This window comes from Neophocaena asiaeorientalis, unplaced genomic scaffold (genome assembly GCF_003031525.2).
Source record: "Neophocaena asiaeorientalis asiaeorientalis breed wild unplaced genomic scaffold, Neophocaena_asiaeorientalis_V1.1 scaffold92, whole genome shotgun sequence".
NCBI classification, from domain to species: domain Eukaryota; kingdom Metazoa; phylum Chordata; class Mammalia; order Artiodactyla; family Phocoenidae; genus Neophocaena; species Neophocaena asiaeorientalis.
Genome location: NW_020174057.1, coordinates 3497900 through 3516158, shown reverse-complemented (window position 1 = coordinate 3516158; position 18259 = coordinate 3497900). Strand labels below are relative to the sequence as shown.

Sequence of the window (18259 nt, the reverse complement as noted above, 5' to 3'; positions counted from 1 at the left end):
ATTAACAAACTTTTGACGTTGTACTTTGCATGAAGGAATTAACACCCAGTATGATCACCTATTAAATTGTATTTTTAAATCTACATATATATAGCTAAAATGAAATAGTACTTCTTTTCCTTTATTTTAGTGGGGGAGTTTAACCAAAGCTTTCAGGGAATTTTGCAAGAGTTCTTGAAAATTTTTCCATTCCGTGATGTAGTCATTTTATGTATTGTTTTTATTCATCTTCTTGATGAATACTTGATCTTGTCCTCAGCCCTCTATCCATTTATTTAACAGATTTTGAGTTATTGCAGAAAAAATTGGGGTATAGCAAATGATTGGGAAGTATATATATTTCTCAGTTCCTTTAGGAACTACAGTTGCCCCTCTGTTTCCCAGTACTCACATTTTATTACATTGATTCTTACCTCGTATCTAATTCTGGCTTTAATTTGTTTACTTCTTTTGATTCTTATTTCTTTCATATCTATCTTATTCCCTACTAAACTAAGAAACTAAAACGTGGCTTTTTAAAATTGTTTGTTTGAGTAAACTTTGTTTTTATTCACTTGTTTTATTCACTTTGCTTTTACTCACCCAGTAACTAGCACTGGGCTGGCACATTTATGGCAGGACATGCTTATGGAATTAATGAATATGCAGTCATTGAGCTGCTTGAAGTGATGGGTGATCAGAAACACAATCGTTGTTTGTAAGTTGTTAATAGTCAAGGAAGGAAGATAGTAGAGTAAATAAACAAATCAAGAGATTGACATTTGAAGGATGGTTAGGAGTTAGCCATGCAGAATGGGGAAAAGGCTTCACAGGCTGAGAACAGTATGTCATAGAGTAAGCTGGGGAAACTGCAAGTAGTTCAGCTTGGATGGGACCCAGAATATGAGGAGGGAATGTAAGAAGGGTCTTATGAAGGATTTTGTGTCGTACTGAGGAGTTTAGGTTTTATTTTCATTGCCAAATTCTAAGAATCAAACTGACATCCCCAAAGTTTATGCATTAGGAAATCCTTAAGTAGGTTCTGTATTTGGGATAAGGTGATACGTGGAAAGATTGGAGTCAGAGGGACTTGCTATGAAACTGTTAAAATAGTCCAGGTGAAATTTGTTGAAGATCTACATGAAAGGACCAGCAACGGGAACAGAAAGGGGGAAAGTTAAAGAGAGAGATAGGAGACCTCTCAAGTTTCTGACAGAGGTGTTCAGGTGGATGGTGGTGCCACTCATACAAGTGGAGAAACAGTAGAGAGTGAGGAAGATGAACCTATTGTTGGTTATGTTGAGTCTGAAGACTCTGGATCATCTGGTGGGGAGCAGTTCTGAAAGTAGGTGCATGTATGGACCTGGAGCTTGGTTTACTTTTTTAGTTTCTCTTTAGAAGGTACTTTCTCCCTTATCTGTAGTTACAGTAGAGATTCCTCAGGGCTCTGCCTTATACTCCATGTCTTGCTAAAATTTGTTCTGAGAGCTTCAATTACATTCATTATATAGATGACATGCAACCTGCTCCATTATACATTTTTTAATTTCCTCAGCCTTATTCCCAATGTCATTGTTCTTAGAATATTACTAACTAGATAACTGTCCAAAGTTTTAAATTCATTATAACAAAACACAACTCTTCTTTTCCCGTCTTAAAAAAGCCCCTCCCTTAATAATCTTCCTGTAATAGAAGTGATATTTCTGTATCAATTTCCCAAGGAAAAAATCTGTGATTTTTTTTTTTGACCACTGTAGTGCCTTTTTTTTTTAAAATAAATTTATTTATTTTATGTATTTATTTTTGTCTGCGTTGGGTCTTCGTTGCTGCATGTGGGCTTTCTCTAGTTGTGGCAAGCGGGAGCGGGCTTCTCATTGTGGTGGTTTCTCTTGTTGTGGAGCACGGGCTCTAGGCGCACGGGCTCAGTAGTTGTGGCACATGGGTTCTAGAGCACAGACTCAGTAGTTGTGGCCCACGGGCTTAGTTGTTCCATGGCATTTGGGATCTTCCCAGACCAGGGCTCGAACCCATGTCCCCTGCATTGGCAGGCAGATTCTTAACCACTGTGCCACCAGGGAACTCTCCTGTAGAGCCTTTTTTTTTTTTAAGGTAAAACAGTATTTGTTTTTATTTGTCAAAGTACAGTCAACCTACAATGTTACATTATTGAATATTTTTATAGATTATACTCCATTTAAAGTTAATAGAAAATAATGGCTATATTTTGCTGTGTTGTGCAATATATCCTTTTTGTTTATTTATTTTATACATAGCAGTTTGTGTTTCTTAATCCCATACCTGTATCTTGCCCCTTCCCCTTTTCTCTCCCCACTGGAGTTTGTTTGCTATATATGTGAGTCTTCTGTTTCTGTTTTGTTATATACATTTGTTTGGTTTACTTTTTAGATTTCACATGTAAGTGATAACATAGAGTATTTGTCTTTCTCTGACTTGTTTCACTAAACTTAATACTGGGAATCCCCTGGTGGTCCAGTGGTTAGGACTTCACGCTTTCACTGCCGAGGGCATAAGTTCAATCCCTGGTCAGGAACTAGGATCCCGCAAACCACACTGCGTGGCCAAAAATAAATAGATAAATAAAACTAAAGTTTTAAAAAAATATATAATATTATCTAGGTCCATCTATGTCACTGCAAATGGCAGAATTTCATTCTTTTTTTATGGCTGAGTAATATTCCATTGTATGTATTTATCACATCTTCTTTATCCATTTATCTCTTGACCACCATAATGTCTTTCAATTTCTGCATCTGTTTTATGTCCCCTTCCTTGATTTTTCTTTCTTATTTTGTATCCACTTTGTTTATGCATTCCCTCTTTGTAGTTGTAAGTTAGGTTATGGGAAAACAAATTAGCAAGCCATTATATAGCCCCGTATCTAAATCACTGCTGTATTCTAAGATTTCTTTCCATGATTCATAACATTGTTCATGTTTATCTTTTATTTCTGTCCCATTAGGTAGATACTTTAGTTCAAGCCCCACCTTGAAATTTTTCTATAATGGCTTTCAGTACCTGTTTCTTTCCTGCATGTTTCATGTTGCTGCAGTTTTTTTGCCATCTTTTGTTCATAACCAAATCGCTGAAGTTATGAAAATCCTCTGTAGATGTGTAACATAAAGGGGGCAAGACTGAAGGCAAGAAGACCATTGGGGAGTCTTAAAACCAAACATGTTATCTCTAGACATTTTTGTCTAGTACCCCACCTATGTTTAATCTTATTACTTATTTAATCTTATCACTGCTAATTAGCTTTGACTGTTAATTAATTTAATCTCTATGGTATGTCTTGTTGCATCAGGATTTCTAGGCACTTTCAGTTATAAGCAGACTTTAGTTAGACTCAATTGATTATCCCAATGTCTCTCCTAATAAAGAGTTCAACAGGAAAACTCTAGATGCTAGCTTATGTATATAAAGAAAATTTTAACCTGTACGCATTATACTTGTGATGCATCATCTTTCAAAATTTTAAATAAGCTAATGTGTGATTACTGATACTCAACAAGTATTTATTTGGTATCTACATATATATTTTGGATTAATGTAAGCCATTTCAAATGGTTTCTAGATGTTAGCACCTCTTAAACATCAGGCAGTATATAGAAGGATGTTTTACTAAATATTTCACAATTTTAGATTTATAACAGAAGAATGGGACCCATTATGAATTTAATAATTAGAGATATATAACATCTTTTTAAACATTTTTTAAAACTTATTTTTGGTTGCATTGGGTCTTTGTTGCTGTACGCGGACCTTCTCTAGTTGCAGCAAGCGGGGGCTACTCTTTGTTCCGGTGCTCGATCTTCTTATTGTGGTGGCTTCTTGTTGTGGAGCACGGGCTGTAGGTGCATGGGCTTCAGTAGTTGTGGCACATGGGCTCAGTAGTTGTGGCTTGCGGGCTCCAGAGCGCAGGCTCAGTAGTTGTGGCTCACGGGCTTAGTTGCTCCGTGGCATGTGGGATCTTCCCAGACCAGGGACAGAACCCGTATCCCCTGCATTGGCAGGCAGATTCTTAACCACTGCGCCACCAGGGAAGCCCCCTATAACATCTTTTTAAATATGTTACTGAAAGGTATAAAATGCTTGTTTAAGAAATATTTTTAAACAATTCAGAAGTATTTAAAGTATAAAATAAAAATCTTTTTTATACCTACTAATGCCCTATTTCCCATAGATGAACACTGTTAAACTCTACCTATGTGAATAGCCCAACCTCATATTATACTCAATTTTGTGCTTTTTGAACTCCAATAAAGTAGAACACTTTTTTGAGAGTACAAGTTTTTGTTAGAGGCCAGACTGACTCAAATCATCTTGTCTCTGCTACTTACTGGCTAGTTATTCAATCTTATTATCTATTAAAGAAAGTAGAAATAATAATGCCTAATTCACTTGGTGGTTTTGAGATAAAATATAATCATTTAAGTTAAGCACCTGGCATACAGTATATGTACAGTAATAATGTGGTAATGATAATTATTAACATTGTCACCTACTCATAGTTTTTCTCTTATTCTTTTAGAAGCATCTTTTTTCTTTTTTGACTGTGCCACTTGGCTTGTGGCATCTCAGTTCCCGGACCAGGGACTGAACCTGGGCCATGGCAGTGAAAGTGCCAAATCCTAACCACTAGACCACCAGGGAACTCCCTGAAGCATCTTTTCTTAACTAGGCTCTTTTGAGGTATAATTTACATACTTCAAATTTACCAGTTTTAAGTATACAACTTCATGAGTTTTGACAAATGTTTTAAGTAAAGCATTCACCAGTTTAAGTACACAGTTCGATGCGTTTTAACAAATGTATACAGTTGTATAATTGTTGCTGAAAATGGGGGTCTAGCTACTTGCCACTCAAAAGCCAATAAAGAGGCAAGGTTGGTGGAAAGGAAAGTTTGCTTTATTTTGGAGGCTGGCACACAAGGTGGGGGTGGTTTACTGCTGCCTGTCCAAAGGCTGAGCCCCCCACTGACTATCAGTGGGCAAAAGCTTTTATAGACAGAGGGAGGGAGCTAGATGCAGAAGCAGCACAGTCAGCTCTGACAGTCATCTTGAAATTGGTTATCAGTGGTCTTGATTTTGTTTTGTTTTGTTTTGAGTGCAGTTAATCTTCAGTTCCAGGGTTGGTTTGTTCCCATTTCTTTGAGCCCAGCTCTCGGAATTGTGGCAGCTTATGTCATGGCTGCAGTCTGGTCATCATGTAATTAACTTCTTCCTCCTGGTGGGGGTTTCAGTATCTATAAGACAGCTCACAGGATACGGCTCAGAATATTATCTACAGCCCTTGAAGAGGAACTAAAGGTCTTTGACTATGCTTAATGACTAAACTTGTCTTGTTGGGCTGTTAGTCTTGTTGGGCTGTTTTCCTTTGTTTATGCATTTTCTCACTTCTCTGATTAAACTTATTCATTGGCTAAAGTTTTTCCACAGACATAAGGCAGGCTGAGGACATGGGGGGAAAGGACCATAGCATCCTGCTACATTTCATAATCACTACTACAATCATAATATAGACTATTCTCATAATGCCAGAAAGTTCTTCCATGCCCTTTTGCAGTCAGTTCCCTTCCTGTAACCCTCACCCTGGGCAATTACTTCTCTGCTTTCTATCACTTTCTAGAATTTCATGGATTTCTAGAATTTCATGTTTTACCCTTTCTAGAATTTCATGTTTTACCCTTTCTAGAGTTTCATGTAAATGGAATTATACAGTACATAACCTTTTGTGTCTGACTTATTTCACTATGTACAATGCTTTCAAGATTCATCCATGTTGTTGTGTATACCAGTAGTTTGTCCCTTTTTACTCTGAGTAGTATTCCCTTGTATGGATAGACCACAGTTTGTTTATCTATTAACCAGGTGGACATTTTGGGTTCTTTCCAGTTTGTTGGCTGTAAATAAAGCTGCATAAACATTCAAGTACAAGTCATTGTATGGACATGTTTTTATTTCTCTTCAGTAAATATCTAGGGGTAGGATTACTTGGTCATGTGATAAGGACATGTTTAAATTCATGAGCCACAGTTAAAGTGGCTGAACCATTTTACATTCCCACTTAGCAGTGTGAGAGTTCTAGTTGCTCTACATCCTTCCCAACACTTGATATCAGTTTTTAAAATTTCAATCATTCTGTTGGGTGAGTAGTAGTATTTCATTGTGGTTTTAATTTATGTTGAATTACTAATCATTTTGAGCATCTTTTCATGTGCTTATTGGCAATGCATACATTTGTTGTTTTGTTTTTTTTGTTACTTGGTTAAGTATCTGTACAAATCTTTTGCCTATTTTTTAAAAAGCAGATTGGTTTTCTTATTAAGGTGTAAAACTTGTGGATCAAAGTCCTTTATGGGACAAATGTTTTGCAAGTATTTTCTCCCTGTCTGTGGCTTGCTTTTTTATGTCCTTAATAGTATACTTTGAAGATCAGAAGTTTTTTAATTTTGGTGAAGTTCAGTTTACAAATTTTTCAGGCTTTTTGCATCCTACTTAAAAAATCTTTGCCTAACCTAAGGTCACTAAGACTTTCTACTATGTTTTCTTCCCAGAGTTTTAATTTTTATGTATGGTGTGAGGCATAGGTTGGGGATCTTTTTTTTTTTTTGCTTATGTATATCCAGTTGTCCCAACCACTAGTTGAAAGTATTATCTTTCCCCATTAAATTGCCCTAACACCCTTATTGAAACCATATATGTGGGTCCTGGACTCTATTTTGTTCCATTAATATATGTTCGTCTTTGGAATACCACACAGTTTGGGCTATTGTAACTAAAGTCTTGAAACCAGGTAGAGTAAGTCTTCTAATTTTGTTCTTTTTTAAAAAGTTGTCTTAGCAGTCATAGGTCTTTTGCATTTTCTTACAACTTTTAGAATCAGCTTATCCGTTTCTACAAAAAGCTTGCAGGGATTTTGAAGGAGATTGCATTCAGTCTCTAGATCAATTTCAGGAGAATTGATGTCTTAACAGTATTGAATCGTCCCATTGATTAAAACAGTATATTTCTCCATTATTTAGGTCTTTTAAAAAATATCACTTAACAGTGTTTTATAGTTTGCAGTGTATGAATATTGTACATTTTTTGTTAAATTTATCCCAAACATTTTGTATTCTTTATGCTATTGTAAATAGTATTTTTAATTTAAATTTTCAGTGGATTATTATTCATATGTAGAAATACAGTGGATTCTTGTATATTGACATTGTATCCTGTGATCTTGAGATAATTCTAGTAGCTTTTTTTTTCAATTTTATTTTATTTTTTTTTATCCATTTGTCTGTTGATGGGCATTTACGTTGCTTCCATGCCCTGGCTATTGCAAATAGTGCTGCAGTGAACGTCCCTGGAGAAATGTCTATTTAGGTCTTTTGCCCATTTTTTTTTTTTTTAATTTATTTAGTTTGGCTGTGTTGGGTCTTTGTTGCTGCACGCAGGCTTTCTTCAGTTGCGGTGAGCGGGGACTACTCTTTGTTGCCGTGGGCGGGTTTCTCACTGTAGTGGCTTCTCTTGTTGCAGAGCATGGGCTCTAGCCGTGAGAGCTGCAGTAGTTTTGGCACTTGGTCTCAGTAGTTGTGGCTTGTGGACTTTAGAACGCAGGCTCAGTAGTTGTGGCGCACAGGCTTAGTTGCTCCGCGGCATGTGGGATCTTCCTGGACCAGGGCTCGAACCTGTGTCCCCTGCATTGGCAGGCAGATTCTTAACCACTCGCCACCAGGGAAGCCCCTTCTGCCCATTTTTTGATTGGGTTTTTTGGTTTTTTTAATATTGAGCTGCATGAGCTGTTTATATATTTTGGAGATTAATCCTTTGTCCATTGATTTGTTTGTAAATATTTTCTCCCATTCTGAGGGTTGTCTTTTCATCTTGTTTATAGTTTCCTTTGCTGTGCAAAAGTTTTTAAGTTTCATTAGGTCCCATTTGTTTATTTTTCTTTTTATTTCCATTAATCTAGGAGGTGGGTCAGAAAAGATCTTGCTGTGATTTATGTCAAAGAGTGTTCTTCCTGTGTTTTCCTCTAAGAGTTTTATAGTGTCTGGCCTTACATTTAGGTCTTTAATCCATTTTGAGTTTATTTTTGTGTATGGTGTTAGGGAGTGTTCTAATTTCATTCTTTTACATGTAGCTGTCCAGTTTCTCCAGCACCACTTATTGAAGAGACTGTCTTTTCTCCATTGTATATCCTTGCCTCCTTTGTCATAGATTAGTTGACCTAGGTGTGTGGGTTTATCTCTGGGCTTTCTATCCTGTTCCATTGATCTATATTTCTTTTTTTGTGCCAGTACCATATTATATTGTCTTGATCACTGTAGCTTTGTAGTATAAAGTCCGGGAGCCTGATTCCTCCAGCTCCGTTTTTTTCCCTCAAGATTGCTTTGGCTTCTTGGACTAGGGCTCAAACCCATGTCCCCTGCATTGGCAGGTGGATTTTTAGCTACTATGCCAGCAGGGAAGCCCATACTTAATGTTTAAAGACCCACTAAAACTGGGAAAAGGGCAATGATGTCCACACTCAACACTTATACTCAACAGTGTACTAAAGGTCCTGAGAAAGAAATAAAAAGCATACAGATTGTAAAAGGAGAAGTAAAATTGTCTTTATTCAATGATGGCATGATCATCTATGCAGAAAACTCCTAGGAACATATTAAAAAGCAGCCAAAAGTAAATTAATTTATTAAAAAAAATCATCTAAATATTAACCATGATGTTCAGTATGGGTCTTTTTTTTTTTTAATAAATTTTATTTATTTATTTATTTTTGGCTGAGTTAGGTCTTCGTTGCTGCGTGTGGGCTTTCTCTAGTTGCGGTGAGCCGGGACTAGCTACTCTTTGTTGTGTGCGGGCTTCTCATTGCGGTAGCTTCTCTTGCAGGGCACAGGCTCTAGGCACGCAGGCTTCAGTAGTTGCGGCATGCAAGCTCAGTAGTTGTGGTGCATGGGCTTAGTTGCTCTGCAGCATGTGGCATCTTCCTTGACCAGGGATCAAACCCGTGTCCCAGGCATTGGCAGGCGGATTCTCAACCACTGCACCACCAGGGAAGCCAGTATGGGTCCTTTTGTAGATGCCCTTTATCAGGTTGAGAAGGTCCCTCCTATTCCTAGTATGGAGAGTTTTTATCATGAATGGGTGTTGAATTTTGTTTGATGCTTTTCCTGTATTTTTTAAGATGATCATGTAATTTTTGTTGTTTAGTCTTTAATATGATGGATTAAATTGAATGATTTTAAATGTGAACCAATCTTTCATTCCTTGGCTAAACCCCAGTTGATCATGATATATTATTTTTTTAATGTATTGTTGGTTGTGATTTGTTAAAATTTTGGGTAGAAGTTTTACATCTTTGTTTTTAGGAATATTGGTCTGTATTTTATAATATTTTTCCCTGGTTTTGGTATCAAGTAATGCTTGTATCTTAGAATGAGTTTAGAAGTATTCCCTCCCCTTCAGTTTTTTTGCAAGAGTATTTGTAGGATGGTTATTATTTCTTTCTTAATGTTAGAATTCACCAGTGAAGCTGTCTGGGTCTGGAGTTTTCTTTGTGGGAGGATTTTTAACTACAAATCCAATTACTGTAGTCAATAGCTAGGGCTATTCAGTTTATTTGTTTCATCTTGAGGGAACTTTGGTAGTTTATATCAAGGTATTTGCTCATTTCATCTAAATTGTGTATTTGTTCATATTTTGTCATTCTTTTAATATTTTTATGATCTGTAGTGAACTCACCTTCCTTATTCCGTTGTTTTGGTCTTTTTGAGAACCAGCTATTGGTTTAATTGATTCTATTGTTTTTCTGTTTTTTATTTCATAAAATTTTGCTCTCTGTTGTTTTATTCCTTTTGCTTATTCTGGGTTTAATTTGTTCTTTTTCTGGTTTCTTAAGGCTTATTGTTTGGAAGTCTGTCTTCCTTAAGCATTTAATGCTATAAATTTCCCTTTCAGCCCTCTTTTAGCTACATCCCAGAAATTTTGATACGTTTTGTTTTTTATTCAGTTCAAACTGTTTCCTGATTTCCCTGTGATTTCTTCTTTGACCCAAGAGTTACTTAGCAGTGAGTTAATTTCCAGATGTTTTGAATTTTTCCAATATCTTTTTAAAAAATTTTTATTTATTTATTTATTTTGGCTACACTGGGTCTTAGTTGCGGCATGCGGGATCTTTAGCTGCAGGATCGCGGTGTGTGGACTCCTAGTTGTGACATGCGGGCTACTTATTTGCGACACGTGTGTGGGATCTAGTTCCCCGAGCAGGAATCGTACCTGGGTCCCTTGCATTGGAAGTGCAGGGTCTTACCCACTGGACCACCAGGGAAGTCCCTCCAATATCTTTCTGTTCCTGGTTTCTACTTTAATTCTGTTGTGATCACGAAACATAGTTTGTATGGTTTCAGTCTTTAGGTTAATTGAGATTTGTTTAATGTCCGAGATTATTGTCTGCCTTAGTGAATGTGTATTTGAAAAGAAAGTGTATATTGTGCCATGGTTGTGGGTAGTTTTCTAAAAATATCAATTAGGTCTACTTGGCTGTTGGTAGTGTACAAGTTTTCTCCAGCCTTACTAATTTTCTGTTTATTTAATCAGTTATTATGAGAGGAATGTTGAAATCTGCAACTGTAATCACAGATTTTTCTGTTTCTCCTCCCAGTTCTGTTTTGTCTTCATATGTTTTGAAGCTCTGTTATTAGGTGTATATTCATTTATTATTGTTATATTCTCTTGATAAGTCGACACCTTATCTTTATGAAGTGTTCTTTTTTATTTCCACTGATATTTCTTATTATGAAATCTAATTTGTCTAGTATTAATATAGCCTGTTCAGCCTTCTTTTGATTAGGGTTTGCATGATATATCTGTTTCTATTCTTTTACTTTTAACCTACATGTGTCTTTATATTTAGAGTGTTGTGTTTTTTTAACATGGTATAATATTTATTTATTTTTAAAGTTTTAAAGTTTTTATTGGAATATAGTTGACTTACAATATTGTGTTCGTTTCAGGTGTACAGCAGAGTGAATCAGTTATATATATGTGTATGTGTGTGCAGATTTTTCAGATTCTTTTCCCATATAGGTTATTACAGAATATTGAGTAGAGTTCCCTGTGCTATACAGTAGGTCCTTGTCAATCTATTTTATATGTAGTAGTGTGTATATATTAATCCCAGTCTCCTGATTTATCACTCTCCCCCATGTTTCCCCTTTGATAACCATAAGTTTGATTTCGAGACCTGTGAGTCTGTTTCTCTTTTGTAAATAAGTTCATTTGTATCATTTTAAAAATTAGATTCTACATATAGATGTGCTATTTTATGATATTCTTTCTCTGCCTGACTTACTTCACTTAGCATGGTAATCTCGAGGTCCATCCATGTTGCTGCAAATGGCATTATTTCATTCTTTTTTATGGCTGAGTAAAATTCCATTGTATATATGTACCACATCTTCTTTATCCATTCCTCTTGTTGATGGACATTTAGGTGGCTCCCACGTCTTGGCTATTGTAAATAGTGCTGCAGTGAACATTGGGGTGCATGTATCTTTTCGAATTATGTTTTTCCCCAGATATATGCCCAGGAGTGGGATTGCTAGATGATATGGTAGTTCTATTTTTAGTTTTTTAAGGAACCTCTGTCTGTTCTCCATAATGGTTGTAGTAGTTTACATTCCAAGAACAGTGGAGGAGAGTTCCCTTTTCTCCACACCCTCTCCAACATTTATTGTTTGTAGATGTTTTGATGATGGCCATTCTGACCAGTGTGAGATGATACCTTAGTGAAGTTTTGATTTACATTTCTCTAATAATTAGTGATGTTGAGCATCTTTTCATGTGCTTTTTGGCCAACTGTTTGTCTGTATTTGGAGAAATGTCTATTTAGATCTTCTGTCCAATTTTTGATTGGGTTTTTCTCACTGTTGTAGCCTCTCCTGTTGCGGAGCACAGGCTCCGGACATGCAGGCTCAGCGGCCATGGCTCACGGGCCTAGCCGCTCCGGGGCATGTGGGATCTTCCCGGACCGGGGCATGAACCCGTGTCCCCTGCATAGGCAGGCGGAGTCTCAACCACTGCACCACCAGGGAAGCCCTATGGTTTCCTTTGTTGTGTAAAAATTTTTAAGTTTAAAGTGGGTCTTTTTTAATGAATAGAATATAGTTGGATTTTGCTTTTTTATCCAATGTGACTTCTCATTTCAGTGTCAAGTCATCTTCAGTGCATTCTGTCTTGATTTTCAGGACTTTCACTCTTCCTCTGCCATTTGCCCTTAGCTCACTTTTTTCATGAAATTTAATTTGATTATAGTCACTTTGAATAGCTACCACCCCATTAGCGTAACTATGCAACTATATTAGATATTAGATATCTGTTATTAGAGATCTGTCAATGTTATATTTGTGGGTAATTTTTTGTTTTCATCGTTTGCTCTCAATTATTCTGTCTTTATCAGGAATGCAACTTCTGTTTTGTAGTTTACCAGAAGACCTCTAATAAAATATCTTTAATAGAATGTATGTGTGTTAAGTTACTGTCTGATGGAATATTATCTTACCTAATTATCTTCACAGCTTCTTGAAGGTGTTCAGTTTTTCTTTGAGACCATACTTTATGCTAGTCTTTGGGTTGGTCTGCTGGTAAATTTCCCAGTGATTCTTGGAAGTTTTATTCCCAGAGTTCAGCTATCAAGTCATGTGGATTTATCTAATTTCCATTTTATCTAGGTAGGTCACCTGTGGATTAAGATGTTCTTCATTATCAAATTCTGAGTCAAGGTCAGCAGAGGCTTTATGATCCCAGGGTGTTGCCCACCTCATCCAATCCCAAACCTACCTGCATTTAATTATTGGCCTCACCCATGGTAGGGTGGACTGAGAGTATATGTAGTATGACTATACAGAATTGATGCTGAAATAGTCTAGTAGGCAATAAGCACTGGAGATTAGATTATCTCAAGTCTGGAGATCGAAGGTTAAAATTGTTACCACTAAATTTATGATTTGGATATTACTGTTTCCTAATCCTGGTGATCCTGTTTGCTTTAGGATGGCAATTCAAAGAGTCTTCTTAGATTTAGGCTTTATACTGAAACTGGATACTAGAACTGTTTGAATTTTTAGTGTGAGAGATTAGTGGTGAGGAAATCCAGGACATTGGGCTTGAGGTTAAATTGAACTTTTAGTTCCCTGTTCTCTGCCTTTGCCTGAATGACTATTTTTATATTCAGTTGTGCAAAGGTTGGTTTAAAAAAATAGCATATGTAACCATGAGGCTCCTGCTACTTCCTGTTTGATGATATTACAGGTGATGAAAACAAGTTAAACTAACTTAGCCACTACATTATAATTTACCTGAAGTAATGGGGCTTCAAACATATTCTTTGAAAGGTGCTCCTTATGCAAATCAATTTTTTTGTATTCCTGTAGCAATTTGCATTAGGTAGCTCCTCTGTAAATAGTTGCTGGGGACATGATTCTGAGTTGTTTTGCCCTTCTCTGCAACCCCTGGGGTATCTCCTGTTGGCCTCTAGTGTTGCCAGTACTCAGGAAGCAGGACATATCAGTGCCCTCACTTGCCAGCATCTGTGTACAAGCTCTTTTTCCTTTTTTCAGTCTTCCTCAATTGGCATGAAAAAAATAAAAAAGTCAGTGGAGCATTCCTTCCATTATAATTTTTTGCAAAATACATCATTTTAGCAATATGGCAGAGTTCCTAATGGTTTTGTTTGAGTTTTCCATTGTTTTTCTCATTAATTCAACCATAATAAGTTTGTTGAAACTCTGTTTATGTACCCAAAGTTCATATACTATCTTGGTTTCTCTTGCTGATTCCATTTCATTTCCCTTATCTCTAAATTTTGGAGTTTCCCAAGGATCAGTCCTTGGTTCTCTTCTCTTTTCTGTCCCATTCCCTAAGACAGTGATGTCATCCAGTCTCATGGCTTTAAATACCATCTGCATTGGCTCCCAAATCTATCTCTTCCTGTCCCTTCACCTCCAGACCTGTATATCCATGGGCCTACTTGTCTAATGGACATCCCTAACTTAATGTGTCTCTAACTGAGCTTTTCGTGGTCCCTCACAAACCAGCTTCTTTTGCAGCCTTCCCTGTCTCAGTTAATGCAAGTTCCATTGTTCTAGCTGCTTGGGCCAGAAATCTTGGTGCCATTTTTGACTTTTCTCTTTGTCTCATACCCAACATCTGGTCTATAAGCAAACCCTGTTGGCTCTATCTCCAAAATGTATCCGGATTTGACCATTTATCACCATTCCCTCTGCCATCATCCTGGTACACGCCACCATCTTTTGCCTGGTTCATAGAAGTGGCTTTCTAACTGGTCTCCCTACTTCTGTCTTTGCTTCGCTGTGGTCTGTTCTTAGCACACAGCCAGAGTAATCCTGTTAAAAATTCCACTAGTTCTTATAATTTTTCTGTTGAAAACCCTCCAACAGCTTTCCATCTCACTTAGAGAAAAGCTATAGGCCTTAACTATTATCTACTAGAACCTATGTGATCTGACCCTCTTTTACCTTTCCACTCATTTCCTACTATTCTCTTCTTTCTTCACTCTGTTCCAGCCACATGACCTCTTTTCTGTTCCTTGAACATGCCCTTCCTTCTACCTCAGAGCCCTTATACCTGCTGTTTACTCTATATAGAATACTTTTTCCTGCTGATATCAGCAAAGATAGCTGTCTTACTTATTTTGCATTTTTACTCACTGAAGCCTTCCCTGGTCAACTTGTTTATCTTGTTTTTCTGTCTAATACACTGGAATGTAATCTCCATGAGGGTGGGGATTTTGTCATGTTTTGTGTACCACAGAAACCTTAGCACCTAAAAATGGTGCCTGGCACGTGGTAGATGCTCCACGCATTTAAAATGAATGAATAAATGAATGAGCGAATGATTCTGATTTTCATAATATCTCTTAAAAAAGAAAATAGCTAACATAACTCCACTAAATGTAAAGTTATGTTGAAAGAAAGAAGGATGGAAGGATTGAAAGAAGTCTGGATAGAAAGTAAGAAGGATCTAGAAAGTAATTCTAAATTTCTGAAATATAAAGCAATTCTATAAATGTATGAATAGCTGCACGACTTTATTTAAAGGACTACTTTAATATTTTTCCATGGAGGCAACAAAAATTAGCTACCACCATGAGTAGGAGACATTTGAACATCTAGCTGCATTGTGAACCAGGAGGTGAAGTTCTGTCTTGGACTAAGAACTGTAGACAAATCTTTCAGATATCACTGAGTCATTGTGTAATTTAAGAAGGGTGACAATATGTTTTGGTTTCCCAGGGACAGTCTCAGTTTAACTCTTTTGTTAATTATTAATAGAGTGGGTTTTTATTCTTTAAAGGATCCCAGTTTGGATGATAAGTTATAAGGGCACCCTAAAATTCAGGTGCTTGCTTCTGAGTGATTATAGCATATATTGACATTCATGCATGATAAGAAATCTGTAAATGCTATTTAACATTTATTGAGCATATTTCAGAGCTCGACTTTGTTAGGTTTAGGGCTATCAGGGTCTCAAGCATTTTCAGTCAGTCTTGGGTAGTGAAAATGGTTGAGCATTGTAAGCTGAATCACATTTTTATAGGATAATGCTTAGATTTTTAGGGCCACAGACTTCATTGAGAATCTGATGAAACCTATGAATCCACTTCCCAGAAAAACACATATACAAACTTTTTATAAATAATTTCAGTAAGTTTGTGACTTCCCAAACCCCCCTATTCTGGTATCTAACTGCTTTGAGAGAACACCTTTCAGGGATACTATTGCACTAGTAAAACCTTGATTATCTGGCACATAACTGGAACCCTTAAGAAAACCGTAATTTTCTCAATGCCAATATAAGTACATGTAGAAATGTTTATTTAGATAATTGATATTATGCTATATGTATTATTCTATAACTTAGGGTTCCATGTTAGTATATATAGATGTGCTTCATTTTTTTAAGTTAATTTCTGTATTTTGCAATTTGTCAAAAAATCAATATCAAAAAACAGTGTATAGGAAAGTTGCCTTATGAAACCTTAAGATAAGCAAAAAATACTGAAGATCATCTTTTTTTAAAAATTCATTTATTTATTTAATTGGTTGCACCAGGTCTTAGTTGCTGCAGGTGTGCTCCTTAGTTGCGGCTCGCTGGCTCCTTAGTTGCAGCACGTGGGCTCCTTAGTTGTGGCATATGGGCTTCTTAGTTGTGGCATGTGAATCTTAGTTGCAGCATGCATGTGGGATCTAGTTCCCCGACCAGGGATCGAACGCAGGCCCCCTGCATTGGGAGCACAGAGTTCTCCACTGCAGCACCAGGGAAGTCCCCCCAGATCATCTTAATCACAACAACTAAAGAGCATAAGAACATGTCTTATCATTTATGGTGTAGAAATCTTTACAGTGAATGTCCACACTAGCAAAAAAAGTTAAAAATTAGCTCAGACCAACTTGCAAGATTCTGGCCTTAAGGGAATTTTTGAAGAGAATTCATCACCGAAAGCAAATGTACTCTGTGCGGACATTTTCTTAACTCAATAAAGAAAATAAGGAAATGTTGCGAAGAAGAAAGAATTCTTCATGGCGAAATCACTTAGTCACTGCTAACAATGCATTTTATTTCTCTTTTTCTTTCTATACATAAATTTTATTAGTTTGCATAAATTTTTACATGGTTTTAATCTTTATTCACATAAATTTTTACATGCTTTTTATCATACTGTATATATAAATTTGCATCCTGTATCATCCCTTTCCCCATTAATATTTTAATATTAAAGTAGTTAATATTTTAACTGCTTACTTACTGCTTTAGGATAGATTTCCAGAAGAGGAATTACTAGGTCAAAAATTATGATTATTAAAAAAAATTTTTTTAAGTATTACCACACTGTTTTTCAAAAGTGTTATACTGATTAATACTTTAAGCAGTTGGATCTGATATTACTTGCTTCACCATACTCATACTTGGATTGTGCATTATAATTTTTAAAATATTTGTGATTGCAAAAAAAAGTAAAAACGTTTTTCACTGTTTAATTTGCATTTCTTCCATTTTTGTGATATTACACATTTTTCCATATACATATTACTAATCGTATTTTATTATAAAAACATGATCTTGCAGCTTTAGAGGCCTCCATTTACAGCTGATCATCCCCTTTTGAATAAAACTTTAATAGAGCACGTTCTGCATGTTCACAGTGTTTAAGGAACAGTCATCCAGATTGCCATATTGAAACTACCTCAAGATCTGAAAAAAGACTTTCCAAATGCTTAATTAATAGAAGACAATTTTCACAGCAGGAAAATGTGACTTATTATTAAGAAGTATCTTCTACCTGAGGTGTGTCTAACTGTGTGTGTGTGTGTATTAGGTTTCACTGATTTTTTTGAATACCAGTAAACAGCAGGGTAATAGAAATTTGATATTTCTATCAGGAACAGTTAACTTGTATTAAAATAATCTTATCTTAAATATTTTCTTCTTTTCAAGGTATCATAGACGTCGTAGGAAACTGAATCCTCCAAAAGACAGATGATATTGAGGTTTTCAGGAATCAAAGAGAAATGTTATCCTGCGTCTCATTTGCCATTTGAGAAAATACAAATTGCATATATTCATTAATACGTTATATAGTAAAATAATAAAATGTCTTCTCATATATTAGAATGTGTATTTCTTTATATATATTAAGTAGTTCTGGATTTCACATTCTTATTTACGGAAGCCTATTTTTATTTTCCTTTTGAGTTATTAAAGTCTACTATTTATTTTTATGTGCCTGGTATGATTAAGTACTTTTACATTATCAGCCAAATAGTAGTATAAATATGATTAATAAAAACGTGCATGATTCTCCTGAAGATTTTTAAACTGCCTTTGAAAAGAAACTCATGAGATCCACACAGAAAATAGATGTTACAATGTTTCCGTTTTTGTGGCTCTAGGAGACAGTTACATTTTAATCAGTTTCTACTACCTGCTAGGTCTTTAGTTTACATTATTATTAAATTCTCACAATAATCCTTTGAAGAAGGTGCATCATCCCCATTTTACAGATAAGGCTAAGTGACTTGAAGCCTACCTGCCTAGCAAATGGGAGAGCCAGGATCCAAACTGTCCAGAGCCTTTTTTACAAGGCATCACTATGACAAGAGGTGTTTTCTTTCACCCAAGAATGTGCTTTCCTAGAAAGAATATTATATTATTCATTTTGAGATTTTTTTCTGGCTGTCTTAAAAGTTATGCTT

General features: G+C 36.1%; 1 protein-coding gene across 2 annotated transcripts in view; it reads left to right on the top strand.

Moving 5' to 3' along the window:
• MRPL42 (mitochondrial ribosomal protein L42) overlaps positions 1-17672 on the top strand; it is a 31450-nt gene extending 13778 nt beyond the window's left edge. For both annotated transcript variants that reach the window (XM_024754369.1, XM_024754368.1), the window contains exon 6: positions 17502-17672. In XM_024754369.1, coding sequence (XP_024610137.1) covers positions 17502-17547 — 46 coding nt within the window. In that variant the 3' untranslated portion in view covers positions 17548-17672. The remainder of the gene's footprint in view (positions 1-17501) is intronic.
• Positions 17673-18259: the final 587 nt, after the last annotated feature.